Source organism: Martes martes, assembly GCF_963455335.1.
Source record: "Martes martes genome assembly, chromosome: 17".
NCBI classification, from domain to species: Eukaryota; Metazoa; Chordata; class Mammalia; order Carnivora; family Mustelidae; genus Martes; species Martes martes.
The window spans coordinates 18940213-18966011 of NC_137905.1; the positions used below are offsets into that span (position 1 = coordinate 18940213).

Below are 25799 nucleotides of genomic sequence, written 5' to 3' on the forward strand. Positions count from 1 at the left end.
TATATTGGTAAAGGCATGGAGAAGGTAAAGTTGCCTTGCTATTTACTTGTGTTTGCAGTTTATTTACACTGCGAAGAAGGAATTAGGAGGATGTAAGGGAAGACACTGTGAAGGAAAATAAAAAATAGGACAAACGAGAGAGCTGGGGAAGAACTTCAGAGTGTGTGAGCGGGAGGAGGAGTAAGAGAGCTGGGAGATGGGGAAGAAATTCATTGTTCGGAGGGAAGATGTAGAGGCTGTCATGTGAAAAAAACAAACACAGAAACAGACTTAGGTTCAATGAAATAGCTTCCACAGGACTGGTATTCAACAATTGGATGAGCTTTCTAATGAAAGCGAGATGTTTTAGAAGGAATTCTATGAGTAACTGGCTAGCCTAGATGGTGGCTAAGAAACTCTCTGAACTTGATTATTATAAAAGCATAAAGTCCATGATTTCTAGTTTCTTTTCCTCTGTCAGTCCACACGGGCTCTTGATTCTAACTAATTAACAGCTATTTCAGAATAGGGGTTTAATATAAAGCAGACACCAACAAGTCTGTTCAGAATAAAAATCTGTTTTTAATATTTATAAAGAATTTGGGATGCCTGGGTGGCTCAGTCGGTTAAGCAGCTGCCTTCGGCTCAGGTCATGATCCCAGGGTCCTGGGATCGAGCCCCACATCAGGCTCCTTGCTCAGCGGGGAGCCTGCTTCCCTCTCTCCCTTTTCTGCCTGCTCTGCCTGCCGGTCCCCCTGCTTGTGCTCTCTCTCTGACAAATAAATACAATCTTAAAAAAATATATATATGTACATACGTATATATATATTTATAATTAATCTAGACACTTAAAAAAGATTTTATTTATCTATTTGAGAGAGCGAGTGAAAGAGCACAAGCAGGGGGAGCAGAAGAGGGAGAAGCAGATGTGGGGTTCAATCTTCGGACCCTGGAATCACAACCTGAGCCAAAGGCAAAAGCCCAGCTGACTAAGCCACCCAGGTGCCCTTAATCTAGACATTTTACTACAGAATACAGATCTCTTACTACCCATTGCTCCTGTTTTCTTTCTTTCAATATATCATTGCCCAGGATCATGGCAAATCCAGTTTTGAGGAGGCAGTCATGAGAAGAGCTCAAAATGGAGTGATAAAGAACAGTCACCAGGCACTGAGTTTTCCCTACTGGCCAGGGCTGTGCAGAAGTAGCCAAGAGCAGGGATGCCCAAATGAAAATGAATAAAACTTCTTGGTTGTTTTCCACTCTTATTATCCAGATTACCAAACTGCTGAAAACTCTTTATGAGATAATGCCCTAATACTTAAAAATAGCTCCAATTTACTGAGTGTATACTATGTTCACACACTGTGCTGACTACTTTATGTCTGACACTTGACTAAACGTCAGAGCACAGAATTACAGAATCTTAGAGTGGCAAAGTACATGAGACATTTAGTTCAACTCTAATCTTACAAACTGTGAGCCTGAAACCAAGAAGGTTAAGTGATTCCCCGAGGTTTCATCGTTAGCTGGTCCCAACTACTAAAGCTGGAGGAGTAAAAGCAGTTATTTTAAGTCCTAATATGACAGAAGATTGTACTTTCCCTGAATGCAAAAAGGTAAAAACCAGGTCAGCAGACAATCATAAATACCTGTCAGGTAAGGAGACTGCAAGAGCTGGTCTAACGGTCATGTCAAAAAATATAATTCTTATAAAGCACACTACTTCAGAAAACTTGACATATAAAGTGTTATTTCAAAATAAAAGAGATAGTGGAAATAATCTACATTTCCAGCTGGAGACTGGGATGGCTCTACCACTTCAGCTATGTGATCTTAGACAAGTTTCTTATTCTCTTTCAGCCTCAGTGTTGTAAGAATAAATTGTAAAACAAACACTGTGGTATATATTGCCTGGCATCTAGAAAGTACTCACACTGTCATTATAACAACAAAGCTGCTGCTCATCAGTTCCCAATTTATGTATATGAACATTTAAAATGTCAAGGAAAAAACCCCACATCCTCCCAATAAGACTAATTTTTACAAACTAAAACAAAGTTAGAACAAAATAAATTTTAATGAAGCTTACATCGATGATAGCAAAGATTTTTTTAAGGATTTTATTTATTTAGGGGCGCCTGGGTGGCTCAGTGGGTTGGAGCCTCTTGCCTTCGGCTCAGGTCATGATCCCAGGGTTCTGGGATTGAGCCCCGCATCGGGCTCTCTGCTCAGCAGGGAGCCTGCTTCCTCCTCTCTCTCTGCCTACTTATGATCTCTGTCTGTCCAATAAATAAATAAAATCTTAAAAAAAAAAAAGGATTTTATTTATTTGAGAGTGAGTGAGTGAGAGAGCACATGAGCAGATGGACAGAAGAGGGAGAAACAGACTTTCCTGCTGAGCAGGGAGCCTGACATGGGACTTGATCCCAGAACCCTGGGATCATGACCTGAGCTAAAGGTAGATGCTTAACCAACTGAGCCACACAGGCACCACACAAAGACTCTCCTTTTCTCTTAGTATGGGAGAATGCAGATCTAGTATCTTCCTCCTCCCTCAACAATCCTCTTCTGGTCCTCATTCTTAGTCTGAGTTCATATTCCTCCGCTTCACTCTCATCTACTGCCTTTACCCAAAAGACATGTTCGGAAGGCCTAGTACAGACAGATTAAAAAAAAAAATATTTATTTATTTGACAGAGAGATCACAAGTAGGCAGAGCAGCAGGCAGAGAGAGGGGGAGGCAGGCTCCCTGCAGAGCAGAGAGCTCAATGTGGGGCTCGATCCCAGGACCCTGAGATCATGACCTGAGCTGAAGGCAGAGGCTTAACCCACTGAGCCACCCAGGCACTCCTAGACAGATTTTTATGTTAATTTGTCCTTACACAAAAATGAGTGTTGGTACAGTTAAAGTGATTTGAAAACTGAAGTCTGTGGGAATTTAAAATAGTGGCTGGGATTTTTTTTTTTTCTCGGACCACACAGAATCGAAGGCTCCAAAAACATACAAAACACAAATACAAAAACCACATAAAGCCTTTTGCCTGTTTTTATTTCTAAACAGTTTCCACCTAAAATTCTCCCATGATTTGCTGCATTGTATTAAAACTGCCTATAGTAAAATAAGCAATAATTATTTACCCATTCTCTGACATTAAAGACAAGAATTTATTTTCTAACACTTTATAAGCTAACCAGATGAAAGCATTTTCTCCATAATGACAGAGAAAATCTCTTCCAGCACCCTGTCACCATCCAGACGAATTAAGAGCCAACAGTACGATATTACAGTTTTAGAAAGTTAAGAGGCCAATCAAGTTGAAGGCAGTCTCTAGACATAGGGAGTGTACATGAGTTGCTATCAATAACACAAGCAGCTTTCCAATATATTTATGACCAGGCACTCATTCTGTCCTTTATTAACCTCAATCTCTTACAAAATCCCGAAGTAAGGCATTAGAATTACAGTTATACAGATGTGTGACCTGAAGAGAACTGCCATCAATAATGTGTCAACATTTTCAAATCATGGAAAGAGGCACTACTATGTGGCAAGAGACAGCAATGGGCAGGCACTTCTCAGAAGAAATGTCTATGATTATTTTTTAATGTCTAATTTTTATTAAAATAATAGTGCACAGATCATAAATATGTAACTTGATGAATTTCCTATTAAATGAACACACCCATGTGACTAGCACCCAGATCAAGAAATATAATACTACCCAAACTTTGGAGGCTCCCCTTGTGCTCTCCCCTCTCCCTAGTCACTACTCACCCCCTGGGTAACTGCTATCTCCATTTCTAACAGAACCCAGAAAAATTCAAAACCCTTAACTGTTGTTAAAAACCGAACCAAAACCATACCAACAAAGAAAACAACCAACACTAGAATATAAAATACCTTGGCAAAATATCTCTGACTTTCACAGTCTAAAGTTAGATATGCCTGCTTTCACTGCCACTCCGGATACACTGTGAGCCAAAGTGAATAGAAAGAGGAAGTGAGCCCATTTTAAGAGTCAGATACTATGCTGGCAGCAGCCTGGGTAGGACCTTAGCTCTGGTTTTATAGATGAGGCTCACAAGGATAAGTAACTTTCCTAATGCCACAAGGCAACAAATAGGAGAGCCAGGATTTAAAATCAGAGCAATCTATTACAAACCTCATGGTCATTTTACTACATCAAAGGTTCTTAAGTTCCATTCTGTCAGTTACTGGACTCCATGAAAACACCCCAGGGACTACAGAAGGAAATTAGAGTAAATCCCACCCGTGCTTCACTCAGAGCAGTACCCTTTTTATCCATTATATACATTTATATACAATAAAATTTCAAATGAAGGGAAGATTTCACATTTTAAGAAAAAACCCATGTGCCAGAAGATACAGATAGCAAGTTCTAGCATCTTCTAGTTTCATCATTCTGTGTTAACACTGAAAACAAATTTTCTTTCTTTTCTAAAGCTGTAAAAGATGTACAGGACACAAAATTCAGGGGCACCTGGGTGGCTTAGTGGGTTGAGTCTCTGCCTTCGGCTCAGGTCATGATCTCAGGGTCCTGGGATAGAGCCCCACATCGGGCTCTCTGCTCGGCAGGGAGCCTGCTTCCCCCCACTCTCTCTTCCTGCCTCTCTGCCTACTTGTGATCTCTCTGTCAAATAAATAAAATCTTAAAAAAAAAAATTCAGGGCGCCTGGGTGGCTCAGTGGGTTAAGCCGCTGCCTTCGGCTCAGGTCATGATCTCAGGGTCCTGGGATCGAGTCCCGCGTCGGGCTCTCTGCTCGGCAGGGAGCCTGCTTCCCTCTCTCTCCGCCTGCCTCTCTGTCTACTTGTGATCTCTGTCTGTCAAATAAATAAATAAAATCTTTAAAAAAAAAAAAAAAAAAAAAAAAAAAAAAAAAATTCAAAAGATCTAAAACATAAACAGTGAAAAGTAATCACCTTCCCATGTGGCCCCTAGATACCTGATTCGCCTCCACAGTTTTCAGTTAGTTTCCTACATTTCCTACTAAAGAGAGACAAGTATGTGCTTGTACTCCTTTTTAAAAACCACCCAGAGGGTAAAGATATTATACAAAGTGTTACATAGCTCTTACATACCATTTTGCTGTACACCAAAGATTTAAAAGTATTTCAACAAGGTTACTAAAATATACAATGTTTCTTCATCTCACTATAGTTTTTCACTTGCCAAATTAATGATAAGCTGCTATCACCTCTGAAAGGTAAAGAAAAATATCATACTACTAAAATACCTTTTTCCAGAAAATCAGAGAAAGAAAATGCTAAATCCCTAATGATGGATTAGGGATGGAAAGCCATCCCTAAATGATGGATTAAAAACGTTCTAAATTTTACATATGGTAAAAGAGACACATGCTCAAGGAGTTTTAGAACTGATTTCAGGTTCAAAGACACTGGCACAAATCAAAGCCTTTAGTAACCCTAACCTTACACATGTATTAAATGCTTGAGCACTACCACTGCAAGGTTAGCACCACGGGGCCAGAGGCTTCAGAGGTTATCCAAACAGGGGTGGGACATCCCTAAGCCGCTGCCCTGCCAGCATCTCACACTTTCAAGGACCATTTACTGGGTTACTGCCACCCACGAGTTACCATTGCTCCTCGGCCCTCACCTCCAGTCAGACATCAGGACCACCCACTGGAATCAATATTATTCTTTTTGCCTCAGCTTTTTCTTTTCCAGGCAAATGGTTTCTAACCTCTCCTGGCAGGTTTTATTTTTCAACTTAATCATCTTTATGGGTGATGTGGAAATTCATTTCCCAGTGCTAGGCTGTATTTGTAGAGGCCTTTTGATTAGGAAACTGGTTTAAGTCTTCACTTTTCTTTCCATTCATCAACTACTTGAAAGAGAGCAAATCAATTAATTTTCCTCAGAGTCTCAAATTCCTCAAGTATATTAAGACCATTACAGTATACGGCATCATGTCCCCTGTATATGTTTCAGTTATGGGGGGAGGGACAATATTATGGACAATAATTTTTCCTAATGTCGTCCCCTTTTAGGAAAAAGAAGGTAAACTGTAAGAAAATAAGATTAGAAATTTCCTATGGATTTTTAAATTTTTATTTCTTTTAAAGGTTTATTCATTTATTTATTTCGAGAGAGAGAAAGCGCAGTAGGGAGGGGCAGAGGGGAGGAGAGTCCCAAACAGACTAGGCAGGGAGACTAAAGTGGGGCTTGACCTCACAACCCCCTGAGATCACAACCTGAATCGAAATCAAGAGTTGGTCACTTGACTGACTGCACCACCCAGGCGCCCCATTATGGATTTTTTTTAAAAAGGAAGCAAAATACACATGCACGAAGTACCAAAAGACGTGCATACCCAAAACTCCCCTAAATGACTGCCGGTGTAGCTCTGGAGTCAGATTCCAGCCCAATTTTGTAGATGGCAGTTCTCTATAAAAACTGATGTTAAATTCTTGCCTCAAGGGACTATGGCATCTTAAATTATTGATGACAATCTAACCATTTTTTCTATGCTCCAGGTCATAATGCAGGGAAAGTGCCCTGATACACTTTAGAGAACTAAAAGGTTGTTCTTAGCCAGGTAATTCAATTAACTGGAAACAGCACTGTGGTAGAGCTTTTAGTGCTAAAGAAGTATTTTAGAGCTATTATTTACTGTAGGCATACACCAGCCAACCACCACACTAAATGCTTTTACAAGCATTTTCCTATCTAATTCTCACAACAATTTCTATGAGAAAATAAGCTTAAGAGAGATTGGCAAGTGATAGAGCAGGAATCTCCACTAGGCCTGACTCCAAAGCCCATGCTCTCAAATCACATAAAACTCACTGGAAAACAGTCTATCTGAGCAACAAATTATTTAACACCTCTGTCAACAGACTATGCTTTTGTTCATACACAAATATAAACATACATACATATATATTCACACACCAGAATGTTTTTCTTCAAGGAGCATGATTTTTAAAAAAATATATTTTTATTTATTTATGACAGAGAGAAATAGAGAGAGAGGGAACGCAAGCACAGGGGAGCTGGAGAGGGAGAAGCAGGCTCCCAGCCCAGCAGGGAGCCCAATGCAGGGGCTCGATCCCAGGAGGCTGGGATCATAACCTGAGCCAAAGGCAGACACCTAACAACTGAGCCACCCAGGCACCCCCAAGTAGCATTATTTATAAGAATAATCAAGCTAACATTTATGACAACTCTTAGCGTCACTAATCTATAATTTTATTTAAAGCAAAATATATGCAAAAACTTAATTATTCCATTAATTATCCAAGTTATTTTTCAAATATAATGTAGCCAAAGAGCACTTTTTATAAAACAATTCTTATATTCATTTAAAGCCACATTGGCTTATTCCAGAAAGACTGACCAATCCTGTTCTCAGACATGACAAGACCTCTTACTGCTTCATGCCTTTGCAAACACTGTTCTTTTGCCCAGAATGCTCTCCCTAGCTTGTCCAGTAGGCAAACTCCCACTCTTCCTTCAAATTCCTACAAGGGTATTCTCCTGTGAACTCCCCAGGCAGAGGCAGACATAAGCACTCATTCCTCATCTACACTGTTCACTGTTCCCCTTCTGAACCTCCATGGTGCACAGGTGCTGCTGAAGTAGTCTCCAATGTTTATATATCTATCTTCCCTCAAGACTGACAGTTGCTCAAGGACAGAAACCATCTTTCCTTCCTTCCTTCCATTTTTTAGAGAGAGAGAAACAGAGAGTGTGACAGCAAGCAGGGTGTGAGGGGGTGCGAGGCAGAGGGAAAAGAAGAGAGACTCTTAAGCAAGCTCCACATCCAGCATGGAGCCCGACTCGGGGCTCGATCCTATGACCCCGAGGGTCATGACCTGGGCTGAAATCAAGAGTTGGAAGTTTAACAGACTGAGCCACCCAGGCGCCCCTGTTCATTTTCATCTATGTATTTACCAGTCCCTAATGCAGAATCCAGGACAACATAGTTGGCGTTTGTTACTTAAAACTTACCTAATACAAACCAGCAAATTACAAACATTTAAAACTTTTCCAGAGATCAGTAACATGTATTATTCTACTTTGACTAACTTCTAGTCTACCCCGTAACTCTAGTTTTCAGAAAGCCAGGATAAGAACTATTTTCTGAAGATCTCCATTAGACAACTAAACACAACGCACAGAACACTGTGGTCAGGGTGCCTGGGTGGCTCAGTGGGTTAAGCCTCTGCCTTCAGCTCAGGTCATGATCTCAGGGTCCTGGGATCGAGCCCTGCATCAGGCTCTCTGCTCAGCGGGGAGCCTGCTTCCCCCTCTCTGCCTACTTATGATTTCTCTCTCCATCAAATAAACAAATAAAATCTTTAAAAAATAAAATAAACAAAACAAAACGCTGTGGTGGGTAATGTGAAGGTTAAAAAATCAGGGGCCCCAATCTCACTGGGAATCTACAATAGAGGACAGACATGTTTTTAATTGTTTCAACATACTGTTCTGTAAGAACAATAGCAAAAATAAGTGCTCTGGAAACTACAAAGTGGAAGGGCTAATAACAGTGAAGCAGGCTGGAGAAGGGACTGACAGAATGTTTAAGCTGGATTTTAACAAATGGGTGGAAAGATACATTATCAGTCAGGGAACAAACAGCATTGAGCAAAAAGGTTCAGAAGTATAAGATAAATGCATATTTTATGTCTAAAAACTTCTTACTACTACAGATATAAGCAATCTGCAAGAAAATGTCATGGGAAGTCTGATCACAAGAATCAAAAAGCTTCAAAGAAAATAAATGCATTGCATAATATCCTCCTGTCTCTTCTCCTAGCTAAAAAGTACTATATTGTTGGGGGTACCATCAGTTGCTATCACCCTATTAGATTAATTCATTCACTGACAAAGGGAAATCTCAATCATTAAAAGATAATTCTATTTTATACACTAACCACTAAGTAGCTTGATTTTTTTCATTTATTCTAAAAAATACATTGTCACATAGAGGAATACACACACACACACACACACACGCAAAATAACACTAATAATAGGCGATGACACCTACTCAGAGCCACATACTCAAGAAGTGCTTTCATATGTATTTGCTTATTTAATCCTTATAATGATCTTATGAGATAGGCACAATTATTAGCCTCATTTTATCAATGAGGAAACTCAGCCACAGAAAGACGAAATAAGTTGTTCAAGGTGACAAAGTAAGTGGCAAAACCAGATTCAGGCTCTTTACCACTATCTCTGTACACATACACACACACACACACACACACTTGTGTTAATTTAAATAATAGTGTACATATAATTTTATGAATGGAAAACCCATAAATTTCCTGTAACACCGATTAAAAAAAATTTTTAATGTGTTAAAATACATTTAACATAAAAATTACCATCTTAACTATTTTTAAGTGCAGAGTTCAGTGGTGTTAAGTACATTTACAATGTTGTGCTACCAATTTGCAGAACACTCTTTAATGCCTGGAAATTATTTTATTTAGTTCATGTACTATAATTATGTTTTAATTCCATTTCTTCTGATTATCAAAGATGAATGTGTGCTTTTTCCTATTCTTATATGAAATGCTCATGTTGATAATTAAGCTTATAAACTTGAAGAATATATTAACATTTAACAATATCCTTTTCACATTAGTTCTCATCTTGATTATTTTTGTTTTGTCAGAGTATACTTTTTATACAAATTGGAGTTTTGAACAATGTATAGATACTTTAAATATAAATCTTATTATATTTAAACTCTGCTTAAACTCTGCTTAAACTCTGCTTATATTTAAATATAAATCTTATTATATTTAAACTCTGCTTAAAGCAGGGTATAATTTTATATAGAAAAAAATCCATGTCTATTAAAAGTCTTATCAAATTTAAACACTGGGTAAGACTAAACTTCAGTGTTGAAGACTGAGGGAGGCATGGGTAATAAAACTAAAAAGACACAAGGAAGTGATCAGTATAAAAACTGAGGTAATGAGTACTTTCGAGGGGAGGGAGAAGGTCATAATTCGATGCCCACATGGAGGAGGCTGCTGGGGTAGCTGTCAAAGTTTGACTTTTTTTAAATCTGCATAGTGTTTTCAGGATGTTAGCCTTACAATAATTAAGCTACATATTTCTTTTGTGAGTATTTCTATCTTTGTACCATCAAGAAGTTAAAAGAAAAATGGTTTAGGTTGGGGCGCCTGGGTGGCTTAGTCGTTAAGCTTCTGCCTTCGGCTCAGGTCATGATCCCAAAGTCCTGGGATCCAGCCCTGGATCAGGCTCTCTGCTCAGCAGGAACCCTGCTTCTCCCTCTCCCCCTCCCCCTGCTTGTGTTCCCTCTCTCGCTGTGCCTCTCTCTGTCAAATAATAAATAAAATCTTAAAAAAAAAAAAAAGGTTTAGGTTAATTCCCTTCTTTGAGTAGTTTGAAAATATTAAATATTGCTCTAGTAAAGAGAATACACAAATGGTCAAACATTACACTTACAAAATCAAGACATTCATAAAAAAAGTAAAATAATATTATTTCCAAAGAGTTTTAATAATGTTCTAAAAATATCTATGAAAAGTAATTTTTACAAATAAGACAAAAAAGAGGAAAGATATTTGGATCAATTAATTAAGGGAATATATACATGACAGTAAATCGTTTTTATGAGGACCAATAAATGATGAATTCATGTACAATCGTAAAATTAAGACTAAGTCTCTTCATAGCAATTACATTGAATGAACACAAAAACACAGTATAACTTTTGACAAATGAAAGACAAAATTAAATTATTTATAAAAAACATTATGCACAACATGACAAAGAGAGCCTGAGAGGTTGGGGTAAAGTACTAACCAGTTACTGCCAGCAGCTGTGAACCTCTCACCTCCATTTCCTCCCGATGAGACCTGTCTCTGTCTTCAAATTCACGTGTCCTTCTCCGAGCCTCTTCAAAGGCTTGTTGTGCTAATGCATCCTCCTGCTGTGGGAATACATGAAAAGGATATTTTAATTTTGATTTAGAATAAAAACTTACAATTTGACAGTGTTTGCTTCTTGGAGGAAATGAACAGTTGAGTATTTCTCCAAATATGAAAACCATTTTAAAAAGGCTAATGTTGGAGATACTTTTTTTTTTTCAAGATTTTATTTATTTGACAGAGAGAAAGAGATCACAAGTAGGCAGAAAGGCAGGCAGAGAGGGAAGCAGGCTCCCTGCTGAGCAGGAGAGCCAGATGCGGGGCTAGGGGCTGGTCCCAGGACCCCAAGATCATGACCTGAGCCTAAGGCCGAGGCTTAACCCACTGAGCCAACCAGGCACCCCTATATTCTTTTTTTTTTTTTAAAGATTTATTTATTTGACAGAGATCACAAGTGGGCAGAGAAGCAGGCAGAGAGAAAGGGGGAAGCACCCCTCTCACCCCCCCACCTCCCCCACCCCCGCCCAAGCAGAGAGCTCGACATAGGGCTCAATCCCAGGACCCTGAGATCATGACCTGAGCCGAAGGCAGAGGCTTAACCCACTGAACCATCCAGGCGCCCCTGGAGCTACTTTTTTTTTTTTTTAAATTTTAATAAACATATAATGTATTTTTATCCCCATGGGTACAGGTCTGTGAATCGCCAGGTTTACACATTTCACAGCACTCATCATAGCACATACCCTCCCCAATGTCCATTTCCCCACCACCCTCTCCTGTCCCCCTCCCCCCAACAACCCTCAGTCTGTTTTTTGAGATTGAGTCTTTTATGGTTTGTCTCCCTCCCAATCCCATCTTTTCATTTTTTCTTTTCCTACCTCCCCCCAACCCCCCCACATTGCATCTCCACTTCCTCATATCAAAGAGATCATATGATAGTTGTCTTTCTCCGATTGACTTATTTCACTAAGCATGATACCCTCTAGTTCTATCCACTGGAGCTACATTTAAAAGAAAACTTGGGCAGCTCTTTCTGCCCACAGGTCCTGTCCCCATGCTTTGATAAAATTACCTTTTTGCAACCCCTCAAATCAATGTTTTACATCACATTTTGGTAATAGTAACTGTGTTCAATCATATTCCAACAGCTGCACATGTTCCTTTCCTTTACCGCATCCTATTCACCAAAATAAAATCCTGTACAAGTCAGTATTTAAACCACAGAGGTATACACTTCTATAATTTGGGTTTAAGTAAGACAGGCCAGGCCCTGTCTTAGGACACAAAAGCCAGAAATATAAAAAAGAGAATATTAACAGAATTTATTATACAAATGTTAGAAACTGAACAATAGAAAGTAAATAAAAGTCCAAAGGATATTATCAAGAAAAAATATGTATAAGATATAACAAGTCTAGGGCACCTGGATGGCTCAGTGGTTTAAAGCCTCTGCCTTCGGCTCAGGTCATGATCTCAGGGTCCTGGGATCGAGCCCCACATCAGGCTCTCTGCTCAGCAGGGAGCCTGCTTCCTCCTCTCTCTCTGCCTGCCTCTCTGCCTACTTGTGATCTCTGTCTGTCAAATAAATAAATAAAATCTTAAAAAAAAAAAAAAGATAGGGGCGCCTGGGTGGCTCAGTGGGTTAAAGCCTCTGCCTTCAGCTCAGGTCATGATCACAGGGTTCTGGGATGGAGCCCCTGCCCCCGCATCACATCACATGGGGCTCTCTGCTCAGCGGGGAGCCTGCTTCCCTTCCTGTCTCTGCCTGCCCCTCTGCCTACTTGTGATCTCTCTCTGTCAAATAAATAAATAAAATCTTATAAAACAAAAAAGATATAACAAGTCTATCCTAATCCTTTCCCAATAAAAAAAGATCTACACATGAAGAAAATCCAGATACCTGAAACTCACTGCATCTAAGGGACAACCGATTTAAACTTTTAAACTTTCTCTTTTACTCCCCTTTAGTTTCCATTCTCGGCACCACTCATTCATTTCTGCCAGCAATCTGAGACATCTTTGGCTCTTCACTCTCCTGTCTCCATAGAGCCCATCAACCACCAAGTCCTAGCCATATGACCTCCTGAATACTTTTGGAAACTTAACGTGTTCTTTATTTTCTACATTTTCCTAGTTCAGGCTTCTAAGATCACTTATTAAAATTACTGCAAAGGTCTCTTAACCAGTCTCTTCCTGCTTCCCTTCTGTCATCCCCAATCTACCACACAGCATGCCTGAGGCACAATCTGACCACAATACCCCCAACTTAAAAAAAGCTCTCTCATTGTCTATAGCACAGGATGCTCAACCTTTGCAGTCACACACTTCTTAATACTAGGTTTTATGGTACACTGGAAGAAACTAAAAGATAAAAATACCCAAAAGTCATCAATATTCACCTTCCTAGATTCGCTGCAGCAAGGGGTGACCAGTAACTCAGTTCTAACCAATCAGACGGAAGCATAAATCACCTAATGGGGCTTCTAAGTCATTTAAGAGACATTTCATCTTTTCTCCTTCCTATGAGCTAATGCTATGCCCAGAGATACAGCAGCCGTTGTGCAAACACAACGGAGAGGTAATCACACATTAAGCATAGCACAGCAGGAAGATGAGAAGACCCACAACCACTGTAATTTAAGTGTGTGCCGCACCTATCTGGAACATACCTGTACTGCTTGGTATTGTGTTCTGTGTGATGCATGTTTTGTCACTATTAGTATGGCTGTTTAATACTTAAAATTGTCAATGACAAGATATCTGTAACTTAAACAAAACTGAAAGGTGTAAAAAATACCAAAAACCTGAAAGGTGTAATCAAATTTCTATTCTTTGATGCATTTACCAGCTTTATGACCCAGGGGAAGGCATTTCATTTCTCTATGCCTCAGTAAACTCACATGTAAAATGGGCATAGTAGTAATACCTACTTTGCAAGATTGCTGTAAAGATTAAATAACATATAAAACATGCTTAAGCATACCAACGGACAGCATGCAATAAGTGCTATCGATTATTTTACAAGCATTTACAGGTATGTCAAATTTACACCTCTGACTAAATATCATTACACATTCCTACTGTATTCTCAGAATATACCATATAAGCTTGAGGTACCTGCAAAAGAACACTGTCCCCAACTCCCAAGGACCTTCCATTGTTTAGTTATCAACTGGGACACATCTACTGATAACAGGGTACTCCTGTCCTGTGCATTCAATCACTTTTTCATTCATTCCACAAATGTTTGAGTCTTTATTATGTCCAAGTCACTGTGCTAAGGTGCCATGGATACAATGTGAGGGAACAATCGTGCTTCTCACAGTCTCTGGTCTAGTGGGGCAGGGAGATGATGAACAAATAATTATAAAAATCAATATATAAATGTCAAGTGTAAGTACAGTAGAGGAATATTACATGATGAAATGAAAGCATATAACATGAAATGTGATCTAATTCCTTAAGGAAGTTATTAGCCACTAATGCATATTCTAGCAATGGTCAAAGATTTTTATTTAATTACAAGAAAGAAAGTATTATTACTAATAGTTGTAGTAAAATAAGCCAAGAGAGATTTGGTAGCTCTCTGGTTTCTAACTCCAGCTTCTGTCTGAGTCCTTCCTAGCAAGAGGTGAAATGTATGTGCAGTGAACAGTCAGCACTTTAATTTTATTTATTCTTTTTTTTTACTTGTTTACTTATTTAAAGATTTTATTTATTTATTTGACAGAGAGAGAGATCACAACTAGGCAGAGGCAGGCAGAGGGGGAGGGGGAAGCAGGCTCCCTGCTGAGCAGAGAGCTGGATGCGGGGCTCAATCCCAGGACCCTGAGATCATGACCTGAGCGGAGGAAGGCAGAGGCTTAACCCACTGAGCCACTCAGGCACCCCTCCACTTTAATTTTAAAGATGATTGGCAATGACCAGTGTTATTCTTAACTAACACCTACCCCCTTCAAGGGCATCATACAGGGAAACTCCTGATAAAATGACATACTCACCCATAAAGTTTGCTCAAAATGGCTAGGGACAACTCATTCTATCTGATCTCAGATGGCAGTGGGAGCAGCTGTTGACACTCTTGTCCCCACTAGCTACTTGTTACACTATGGTCTTAACCATGATCTGTCCAAAGGAGTCAGGTGGAGTCATCATAAAAGGTGGGTGTAGTGGCATGGCAGATAAGGGCTTTGCAGTCCTGTCACACAGCATATACAGAATATTCTCAACATTCTTGCTACAGTGATTTTTGTCTTCATTGTATTGCCTAAATCTCTAACTATATTCATTTTACAGTTTAGTAATATCTTTCTGCAGCAGTGAATTTAAAAACTGGAAGTACAGGTTTAATGAAAAATTAAGAATCAAATTCATTTCCAAGAAAGCTGATGATGGAACACGTAATTTGCATAAAATAACGACATTTACTATTCTCTGTGAAGACCAGAATGGTATCACTGATCACATGAAAACCAAAAGAAATAAAACTGCTGAAGAAGCACCAACATATACTTCAAAGGCGACAATTTAACACGAGCAGCTGCAACCGGTACATTTAACATCACTCTGCAAAACACAACTTCATTTAAATCAAGTGATTTAATTCACTGACAAATGACAAATGATTCAAATCACATTATCATGCACATACAAAAACCAAAGCTGTTTATGTGCTGATTTAATTAACAAAAACCTTGCCAACAGCAAAAGGACATCAGTTTTACATCGGTGTCATCAGGTATGTTAAATAGGAAGTCTGTTAATTCAAATAATGGTTCCGTTTTTCTTTTCTTTTTTTAAGATTTTATTTATTTATTTGACAGAGAGAGATCACAAGTAGGCAGAGAGGCAGGCAGAGAGAAAGAGGGGGAAGCAGGCTCCCCGCCGAGCAGAGGGCCCGATGTGTGGCTCGACCCCAGGACCCTGAGATCATGACCTGAGCCGAAGGCAGAGGCTTAACCCACTGAGCCACCCAGGCGCCCCTGGTTCCATTTTTCTAACTCAATCATAGAACCAAAATTAAACTTTGGTATGTGTATGTATGTATGTATGTATTTATATTTATTTGAGAAAGAGATCACAAGTAGGCAGAGAGGCAGGCAGAGAGAGAGACAGGAAAGCAGGCTCCCTGCCAAGCAGAGACCCCAATGCGGGGCTCAGATCCCAGGACCCTGAGATCATGACTTGAGCCGAAGGCAGAAGCTTAACCCACTGAGCCACCCAGGCGCCACCCCCCATTAAGCTTTGTAAAGTTCATTACATTAAAGGTGTAACACCTTTTTTTTTTTTTAAGGGTTTTATTTTTAAGTACTCTCTACACCAAATATGGGGTCTGAACTCACAATCCCAAAATCAACAGTTGGTGCTACACTGACTGAGCCAGCCAGGCCCCTGAAACATCTTTTTTTCTGACTGCCAAAGCAAATTAATTTAAAAAGTACAACAGGGAAGATAAAATTATTCGCTCTTATATTGATAATACAATTGCTGGTGGAGCACACACTGTATAAAGAGTAACATTCCCAGGATGCCTGGGTGGCTCAGTCAGTTTACTGTCTGACTTTTTTTTTTTAAGATTTTATTTATTTATTTGACAGACAGAGATCACAAATAGGCAGAGAGGGAGGCAGAGAAAGAGAGAAGCAGGCTCCAATGCAGGACTCAACCCCAGGACCCTGGGATCATGACCTGAGCTGAGGGCAGAGGCTTAACCCACTGAGCCACCCAGGCGCCCCAGTGTCTGACTCTCGATTTCAGCTCAGGTCATGATCTCAGGGTTGTGAGATCCAGCCCTAAGTCCAGTCCTGAGCTGGGCATGGAGCCTGCTTACAATTCTCTCTCCCTCTGCCCTTTCCCTCTCTCTTAAAAAAAAAAAAAAAAAAGTAACATTCTCAGTGAATTTTTAAAAACAAACAGGGGCTCCTGGGCAGCTCAGTCGGTTGAGTCTCTGGCTCTTGGTTTTGGCTCGAAGTCATGATCTCCCAGTCGTGGGACCTGAATCCAGCCCACCTCGGGCTCTGCGCTCAGCAAGGAGTCTGTCTGGGATTCTTTCTCTCCCTCTGCCCCTTTCCCCATCCTCATGCACATGGGCAATCTCTCTTTCAAATAAATAAATAAAAATCTTTTAAAAACTATGAAATAGAAATTTACTAGGAACAAGATGTAGCACATGTAATTCATAACTGCATCCAAAGAAGATAGTCTGCCAATCATTTAGAAGTTATAGTTGCATAAATTAGAAATTTGTGTATCTACAAAGTAACAGAACTGTAGAATGTGATAAAGCTGATGTTGAATATAAAAAACTCATCAGAACAGTACACCCACACCTTGGATTTTAGAAAATTTGAGCCTTCTTTGAGCAATGACTCTGAAATCAACACAGGTCCTTCACTGGCACTGACCTTTTTATGGTAAATGAGTATTCAGTTACACCTTGTTCAAAATTTGCTGGAAATCTCTGGTTAAAGTATCCAATGGTGAAGTGTCAAAAATTTGATTTTTAAGCTTTTAGAGTGTTACAATTATTGAAAACCAAAAGCATAAAGACAACCCTGAATTTTATCCCTACAAATTACAGAAAATAAATTGAATGATGAAAATATAATCAGTAAACATGATTTAATTATTTCTACAATTATACTCAGAATTATACTCATTTGTGGTAAACTTTCAAAACATTTTATTATTGTCATACATTATATATACAAAAGAGTATACTTATATTAAGGCTTTCCTGTCCAGTATGGTAGCAACTAGCCACATGTGACTACTGCACACTTGAAACGTAGCTAATCTGTGGGCGCCTGCATGGCTCAGTTGGTTGAGCATCCAATTCTTGGTTTCGGCTCAGGTCATGAGATCAAGCCCCACATTGGCATCTTCACTCAGCAGAGAGTCTGCTTGAGGATTCTCTCCCTTTGACCCTCCTCCCCTGTTTGCACTCTCTCTCTTTCTCAAATAAATAAATCTTAAAAAAAAAAAAAAAAAAAAGGAATATAGCTAGCCCGAGTCTGTACATGGAAAATACACACTGGATTTCAAGTACTTGTTACAAAGAAAAAAATGTGAAACATCTCAGTAAATTTTTATATTAATTTTATGTTCAAGTATGATATTTTGGATATGCTGGGCTAAACAAAATATAATATAAAAATTAAATACAATTGCTTCTTTTTATTTTTTTTAATGTGGCTTCTAGAAAAACTTCAATTATATTATGTGGTTCACATCTGAATTCTACTGGGCAGCACTGTCCTAAATTACAGTTTGATGAATTTCCACAAACTGAACTTTCCATGTAACTAGAATCCATAGGAAGAAACAGAACAGTAATAGCATTTCACAAGTCTCCTTCTGCTCCACTCCACTACGTAGTCTCCTCTCTCAGGAATAAACCATTATCCTTATTTCTTTTTTTTTTTTTTTAATTTATTTATTTGTTAGAGAGAGAGAGTGAGCACAGGCAGACAGAGTGGTAGGCAGAGGCAGAGGGAGAAGCAGGCTCCCTGCCGAGCAAGGAGCTGGATGTGGGACTCGATCCCAGGATGCTGGGATCATGACCTGAGCCAAAGGCAGCCGCTTAACCAACTGAGCCACTCAGGCGTTCCCCCGTTATCCTTATTTCTAAAAACTTACTAGTTTTGCCCACTTCTGTACTTTCAGATGAATGGATTCATACAGCATGTGCTTTTTGGATATACCCAATATATTTGTGAAATCCATCCATATTGGTGTGCTAGTTGTAGTTTTTCATTATCATTGCATTTCTTTGTGAATGAGCAGTTTATTCATTCTACTGTTAACTGGCACTTGAGCAGTCTGCAGTTTCTATTACTAGTGCTGCTACAAGTCCAGTATATATCTCTTAATGAATTTTGTATTCAATCCCTTTGCACACCATGACTTAGACTAGAACTGCTGGATGACAGGTATATGTAATTTGCAGTTTTAGTATGTATTGCCAGTTTTCCAATTGTTATGTCAATTTGACATAACCAACACACCACCTATTGTTCCATGTCCTTGCCAACATTAGTCAAAAGTACTCTGAATAAAGGTAAAAAGACAATACTGGTGAAAATACTTCAGCTAAAACACTCACAAACTTTAATTAAAATGGAATTGTGACCATATTGTTTATCTCTTAGCTTACCAGGTACCAGATATCTCAGTATCTGTTAAAGAATACTGTCCTCATACAGCAGACAGAGAAAACGAACAAGCTCTCTTGTGTGTCTCTTCTTATCAGGACACTAATCCTATCATATCTGGGCCCCACTCTTATGACCCTCATTTAACCTTAGTTACCCCCCATAAACGTCCTATCTCCAAATACAGTCACATTGGGGGTTGAGGCTTTAACATATGAATTTTGGGGGAACACAAATATTCAGTCCATAACAGATTTGTAAGCAGTGAGGTTAGGATTCATAATTGTATGACAATGAAGCCCCCATTCCTAACCTGTATATATCTTACAGATGATTTTGGGATAGGGAAGGTTATACAGAAGTGCTCACTGCTGATTCAATGTTTGGAGTCCCCTGCTTTAAAATTTTTACATTGTGTAAGACCTGTTATTGTATTAGTTTATAATCACAACAGATGGTACTAACTTTGTAATGACAAAGCTCAGTTTATAGACTGGGGAAACAAGACTTGGAAAATTCTAAGTATGGAAGATATGGTGGATTAAACTTAAAACTTTATCATTTTCACAAAATACTTCAGTTTTAGAAATCAATTAAATCTGAAATTTTACCTTATATAAATGTAACCTACCGTATTACTTCTTACAGAAACAGCCTTCTAAATTGAGGATTATTTACAATTTTTTTGAAAGAGTTGGTAAATCCTTATCTCTATAGAAGTCAGATAGCAGGGATTCTTCCTTCCTTCCTTTCTTTTTTTTTTTTAAAGATTTTATTTATTGGGTGCCTGGGTGGCTCAGTGGGTTAAGGCCTCTGCCTTCGGCTCAGGTCATGATCTCAGGGTCCTGGGATCAAGCCCCACATCGGGCTCTCTGCTCGGCAGAGAGCCTGCTTCCTCCTCTCTCTCTGCCTACTTGTGATCTCTGTCTGTCAAATAAATAAAATCTTATAAAACAAAAACAATATAACAAGTCTATCCTAATCCTTTTCCAATAAATAAAAATCTATACATGAAGAAAATCCAGAGCCTGCTTCCTCCTCTCTGCCTGCCTCTGCCTACTTGTGATCTCAGTCAAATAAATAAATAAAATCTTAAAAAAAAAAAAATTTGACAGGGAGAGACACAGAGAGAGAAGGAACAGAAGCAGAAGGAGTGGGAGAGGGAGAAGCCAGGCTTCCCGCCGAGCAGGGAGCCCGATGCAGGGCTTGATCCCAGGATCCTGGGATCAGGACCTGAACCGAAGGCAGATGCTTTACCTCTGAGCCACTCAGGTGCCCCAGCAGGGATTCTTTCTTAAGAATTTTAATTCTGTTCTGTATTTATTTACTTATTACTTATTTTTAAAGTAATCTCTATACCTAACATGGGGCTTGAACTCACAACCCCAAGATCAAGAGTCACATGCTCTACCAACTGAGCCAGCCAGGCACCCAAGAATTTTAATTTTGAATTTTAATTTTTTACTAGGAAGGTTCTGGGTTTTGATCCTCAGTTAGAAAATTCTCACGTTCCTATATATGGAGAGCATAGGAAAAGACAACAGAAAGAAACAACAAAAAAAGAACTCCTTTTTATTCTTGTCATTATTTTAACTTCATTAAGAGAATTAATATAAAACAATCCAAAGAAATCAACATCTACTAATAATCGGATATTTTTACGTGTTCTTTTAGCATTTTGAATGTCACTGTCATCCCACTACCTTCTGGCTTGCACAATTTCAAAAGACAAGTCAGTTGTTAATCTTATGGCTCCCTTTCATGTGTTGAGTCCTTTTTAATTCTGCTTTCCAGATTCTTTTTCAGAATTTAACTGTGATGCATCTAGGTGTGGATTTCTTTGTTTTTATCCAACTTGAAATTCACTGAACTTCTTGGATACGGAAATGAATATTTTTCGGGGCGCCTGGGTGGCTCAGTGGGTTAAAGCCTCTGCCTTTGGCTCAGGTTGTGATCGCAGGGTCCTGGGATAGAGCCCCGCATCGGGCTCTCTGCTCAGCAGGGAACCTGCTTCCTCCTCCCTCTCTCTCTCTCTCTCTGCCTGCCTCTCTGCCTACTTGTGATCTCTGTCAAATAAATAAATAAAATCTTAAAAAAAAAAGAGGGGCGCCTCGGTGGCTCAGTGGGTTGAAGCCTCTGCCTTCGGCTCCGGTCATGATCTCGGGGTCCTGGGATCGAGCCCCGCATCGGGCTCTCTGTGCAGCGGGGGGCCTGCTTCCCTTCCTCTCTCTCTCTGCCTGCCTCTGCCTACTTGTGATCTCTGTCAAATAAATAAATAAAATCTTAAAAAAAAATTTAAAAAAAAAAGAAATGAATATTTTTCAAACAATTTGGACATTTTCACCAGTTATTATTTTTTTTCTTTTTTTTCTTAAGATTTTTATTTATTTATTTGTCAGAGAGAGCAGGAGCACAGAGAGCTGCAAGCAGAACGGGCAGAGCGAGAAGCAGGCTCCCTGCTGAGCAAGGAGCCCGACGTGGGACTCAATCCCAACGTGGGACTCGATCCCAGGACCCTGGGATCATGACCTGAGCCGAAGGCAGATGCTTAACCAACTGAGCCACCCAGGTGTTCCACACCAGTTATTATTTCTTAAACTGACTTCTTCTCGTTCTGGAACTTACATCACATGTACATATTGGTATGCACACTGCTGTTCCACAGTCTCTGAGACTCTTTGCTTTCCTTTTTGTTCTTCCGACTGGATAATTTCTATTAATCTATGTTCAACTTCACTACTTCTTTCTTCTGCCAGCTCAGATCTGCTGTTGAGTGATCTATTGATATTCTCCATTTGGTAAGTCATTGCCATCATAATTCTCCTTTAATTATTTAAAGGAAGAATTTTCCTCTAATTCTTTGAACTGAAAAATAATTGCTTTTAGGGCTTTGTCACTAAGAACAAACAACTGGGGTCCCTCAAAGGTAGCTTTTTTTTTTTTTAAAGTTTATTTATTTATCTGACAGAGAGAGCATAAGCAGGGGGAGCAGCAGGCACAGGAAGAGGGAGAAGCAGACTCCCTGCTGAGCAGAGAGCCCAGTGTAGAGCTCAAAGGACTCCAGGATCATGACCTGAGCTGAAGGCAGCCACTTAACCAACTAAGCCACCCAGGTCCCCTGAAAATGGAACATTTTAGATAATATGCTATAGCAATTCTGAATTCTGACTCCTGACTTACTGTGTTGTTGCTATTTTTATCTATTTAGTGAGTTACCTGGGCTTTTTTGTTTTCAACCTGGACTAATTCTGTAGAATTTGTTTCCCCAGTAATGTTTAGCCTCTGGTGTCACTGCTTAGTTTTGTTTTGTTTTGTTTTCTTCTTAGGCCTAACTTTCTAGGGGGTTGCCCTGGGTTAGCCTAACTTAGTGATCAGGCAATGACTGTTCAGGGGTTTTACTTAAACACCTTGAGCCAACAGGCTTCTGTCTTTTGTCACTGGATCTGTGTACAGCTTCAATACTTCCAAAGTGCAGGGAGTTCATCACTCTACATACCCTATGTACACTAGTAGCTTGCAAGGGCCCACTCTGTTCTCTCCTGAGCGGGTGCTGCCTCACACATGCACATAGTCTTCTGGACCATGAGAATTATGTGTGATTTTATTAGGGCCCACTTTAGTGGCCCATTTCCCTAGATCTCTCTGATAAATTTCTGGCTAGTCTGCCATTTTGTTGCTTCCCACAACATCTGCCTTCTTAGAGGGTTTGCCAGAGACCTCTATTGTTTTTGATACCATCCCTGGGCATGGATTTTTTTCAAATGCTGCTCTAAATAAAGTCAGCTCCTTCTGATAGGACGGCAGAGCTGCCAATCTGTCTTCATGGCTTGCCCTGCCTGTCTTGCCTGAGAGACCACAGAGATGAGGGAAGGGATGGAAGCGCTCACTACTGACTAAAACACCACAGACTGGGGCGCCTGGGTGGCTCAGTGGGTTAAAGCCTCTGCCTTCAGCTCAGGTCATGATCCCAGGGTCCTGGGATCGAGCCCTGCATCAAACTCTCTGCTCCGCAGGGAGCCTGCTTCTCCCCACTCCCTGCACCCACCTGCCTCTCTGCCTACTTGTGATCTCTGTTAAATAAATAAATAAAATCTTTAAAAATAAATTAATTAAAAATAAAATGTCACAGACTATCAGGTCCTTACTGAAATTCAATAGCTTTGTTTGAATAAATACCTCTCAATGTATGGCCTTTGGTTAATTTCCAGAGACCTTAATTTTTTTTTCTTTTTCTTAAAAAATTCTGTCCACTTTAATCACTGCTTTTTGGGGAGATGATTTGCCAAACTCCTCACTGAGCCACTCCAGAAATTCTGTATTTTATTTTGAATTGTTTTTTCCCCCTGATAATGTTCTTTTTTTTTTTTTAAAGGATTTTATTTATTTATTTGACAGACAGAGATCACAAGCAGGCAGAGAGGCAGGCAGAGGGAGAGGAAGAAGCAGGCTCCCTGCTGAGCAAAGAGCCCGACATGGGGCTTGATCCCAGGATCCCGGGATCATGACCTGAGCCGAAGGCAGAGGCTTAACCCACTGAGCCACCCAGGTGCGCCCCCCCCCGCCCCGATAATGTTCTAAAGGTCAAGAACAAATATTAAACAGAACCATTTACTGGACTTGGAAGTGCCCCACTGAGCAGACAGGAATAATCCAATGAAATTTAGAACCACTGAAGGAAAAACTTCCCCAAACCAGGACCAAAATGGGTCTCAACATCTATCTTCAGAATTCTTCAATACCACTTGAACATGACTTTTTATACTTACTGTTAAAGATGGGGTAAAACAGATACACAGATGAACGCAAGATTAGTGGTTCAGAAAGGGACCATGCTCAGTGGAGCCTGATGCCACCCTACCTGGGCTCGCTCCTCATCAAACTCCAAGCAGCCCATACCATCCAGTCTCTGGAGGTCAATCCAGCCTTTCCAGATAACACAGACTCCATTCAGAATCATGGGAGCCTTCAAATACACCTAAGACACAGAAAAAAAGGACAAAAACCAATGATAAGCCATCACACACATAAGAAATGAAGTATAAGCTTATTAAGGAAACCTGTGGTTTTCTTAGGGGGAAAAAATGAATACAATTATAAAGTTAAGAATTGTAGGGGCATGTGGGTGGCTCAGTCAGTTGAGCGTCCAACTCTTGGTTCCGGCTCAGGTCATGATTTCAGAGTTGTGGGAACGAGCAGTATACGTCAGGCTCCAGGCTCAGCAGAGAATCTGCTTGGGATTCTCTCTCTCCCCCTCTGCCCCTCCCTCTTACTTGCTCATGCTCTCTTTCTCTAAAATAAACAAATCTTTAAAAAAAAGGACTTTATTTCTTATCACAATTCTTTCAAATTGTTTTTTTTTTAAATTTTATTTATTTATTTGAGAGAGTGAGAGAGAGACAGAGAGAGCATAAGCTGGGGGGAACAAGCAGAGGGACAAGCAGACTCCCCAACAATGGGCAGGGAGCCTGCCATGGGACTTGATCCAAGGACCCTAAGATCATGACCTGAGCTGAAGGTAGATGCTTAACCGACTGAGCCATCCAGATGCCCCTCAAATTAGCTTAAAAAAAAAAAAAAGGTTATGCAGAACAATATACAAAAAGATTTTGTAAAAAGTGTAGTAAAATGATACGTGAAGTAGGTTCTTCCAGCTGAAGCTAGGACAATCAGGTACTTTGCCTTGATTTTTGAACCTTGGGTAAAAAGCTATAAAGATGGAAAACTAGAATTCACCAGCCCCTAAAGAGAGCACACACAGTTTCCCTCTACTTTGGATCCCCACTTTGGATCAGGGTCAGGTTCTTCATAGTTCCCTTCAGTTTTATAAGCTCCATCATAGGTTCCCATGAAGTAATGCTGCTTTTTTCTTCTTTTTTTTTACTTCAGTTGGCCAGAGTTGGTTTCTACTGCTTTTAACCAAAGAAACATAAGTGAAACATTTATTCACCATTATTTGTCAAATAAATATAAATAATTCTAAAGCAAAAGTCACTTTAGGTATAATTCCTAATTTCAGACCAGTTTCATTTTCAATTACCAAATTCCCATAGTGCCTGAAAATATAACTGTTCTCAAGAGCCATTAAGGATCCATCAAGGAAGGAAAGGTGCAAATGCTATCACATTAGGATGAAAGTTTTATTATGATACAGTAAGAAATATAAGAAATTTATTACAATTCCTACAGTCCCCACTTTCCTAACACTACACTATCCTAACAGTAACTTTAGGAAAAAAGGTCTTCTCAACCTCATTTAACATGGACTTCAGGATAAAAACCAGCACAGATTCTTATCATTTAATGCCTTAATAAGATTTTTTAAATGCAGAGAAAGCAGGACTTCCATGATTTTTCAAAACTCCAGGTTATCAACTGTATCTTTATGAATAAAGTTCTTCATTTGTCTGTATCAAATATATTTTATTTCGATAATCCAAGAGTTTCTGTGAGCTAAAATTAGCATTATTTATTACTGTAATTATATAAAATTGGTTAAGACAGTCTTCATTCTTAGGAAAAAGCTTGAAGCATCACCTTTTTCTTTATTCAATTCAGCAGTTTCTTCAACAATCTTGGGGCATTCTTGTTTTTCGAGAGGTTTAATAAGAATAACTGACTGTCAATAATAATAAATATGCTCAAAAACGACAACTGAGACACCTGTAAAATAAAACCTACAAGATTTATGCCATCTTAGTACACATTTTTGTCATTCCCCTCTACTACTAAACACAGCTTTTTTTCTTGGTTAAAGGCTCC

General features: G+C 39.5%; 1 protein-coding gene across 2 annotated transcripts in view; it reads right to left on the reverse strand.

Annotated features, from left to right (window-relative positions):
• Positions 1-25799, reverse strand: part of CBFB (core-binding factor subunit beta) — a 61078-nt gene that overhangs the window by 5849 nt on the left and 29430 nt on the right. The window contains exons 4-5 of one of the 2 annotated variants that reach the window (XM_080828249.1): positions 23899-24015; positions 10854-10949 (exon numbers count right to left, since the gene is read on the reverse strand). In XM_080828249.1, the coding sequence (XP_080684375.1) occupies positions 10854-10949; positions 23899-24015 (213 nt within the window). Of the gene's footprint in view, positions 1-10822; positions 10950-23898; positions 24016-25799 lie in introns of both variants that reach the window. The other variant, XM_080828250.1, reaches the window with a different exon arrangement.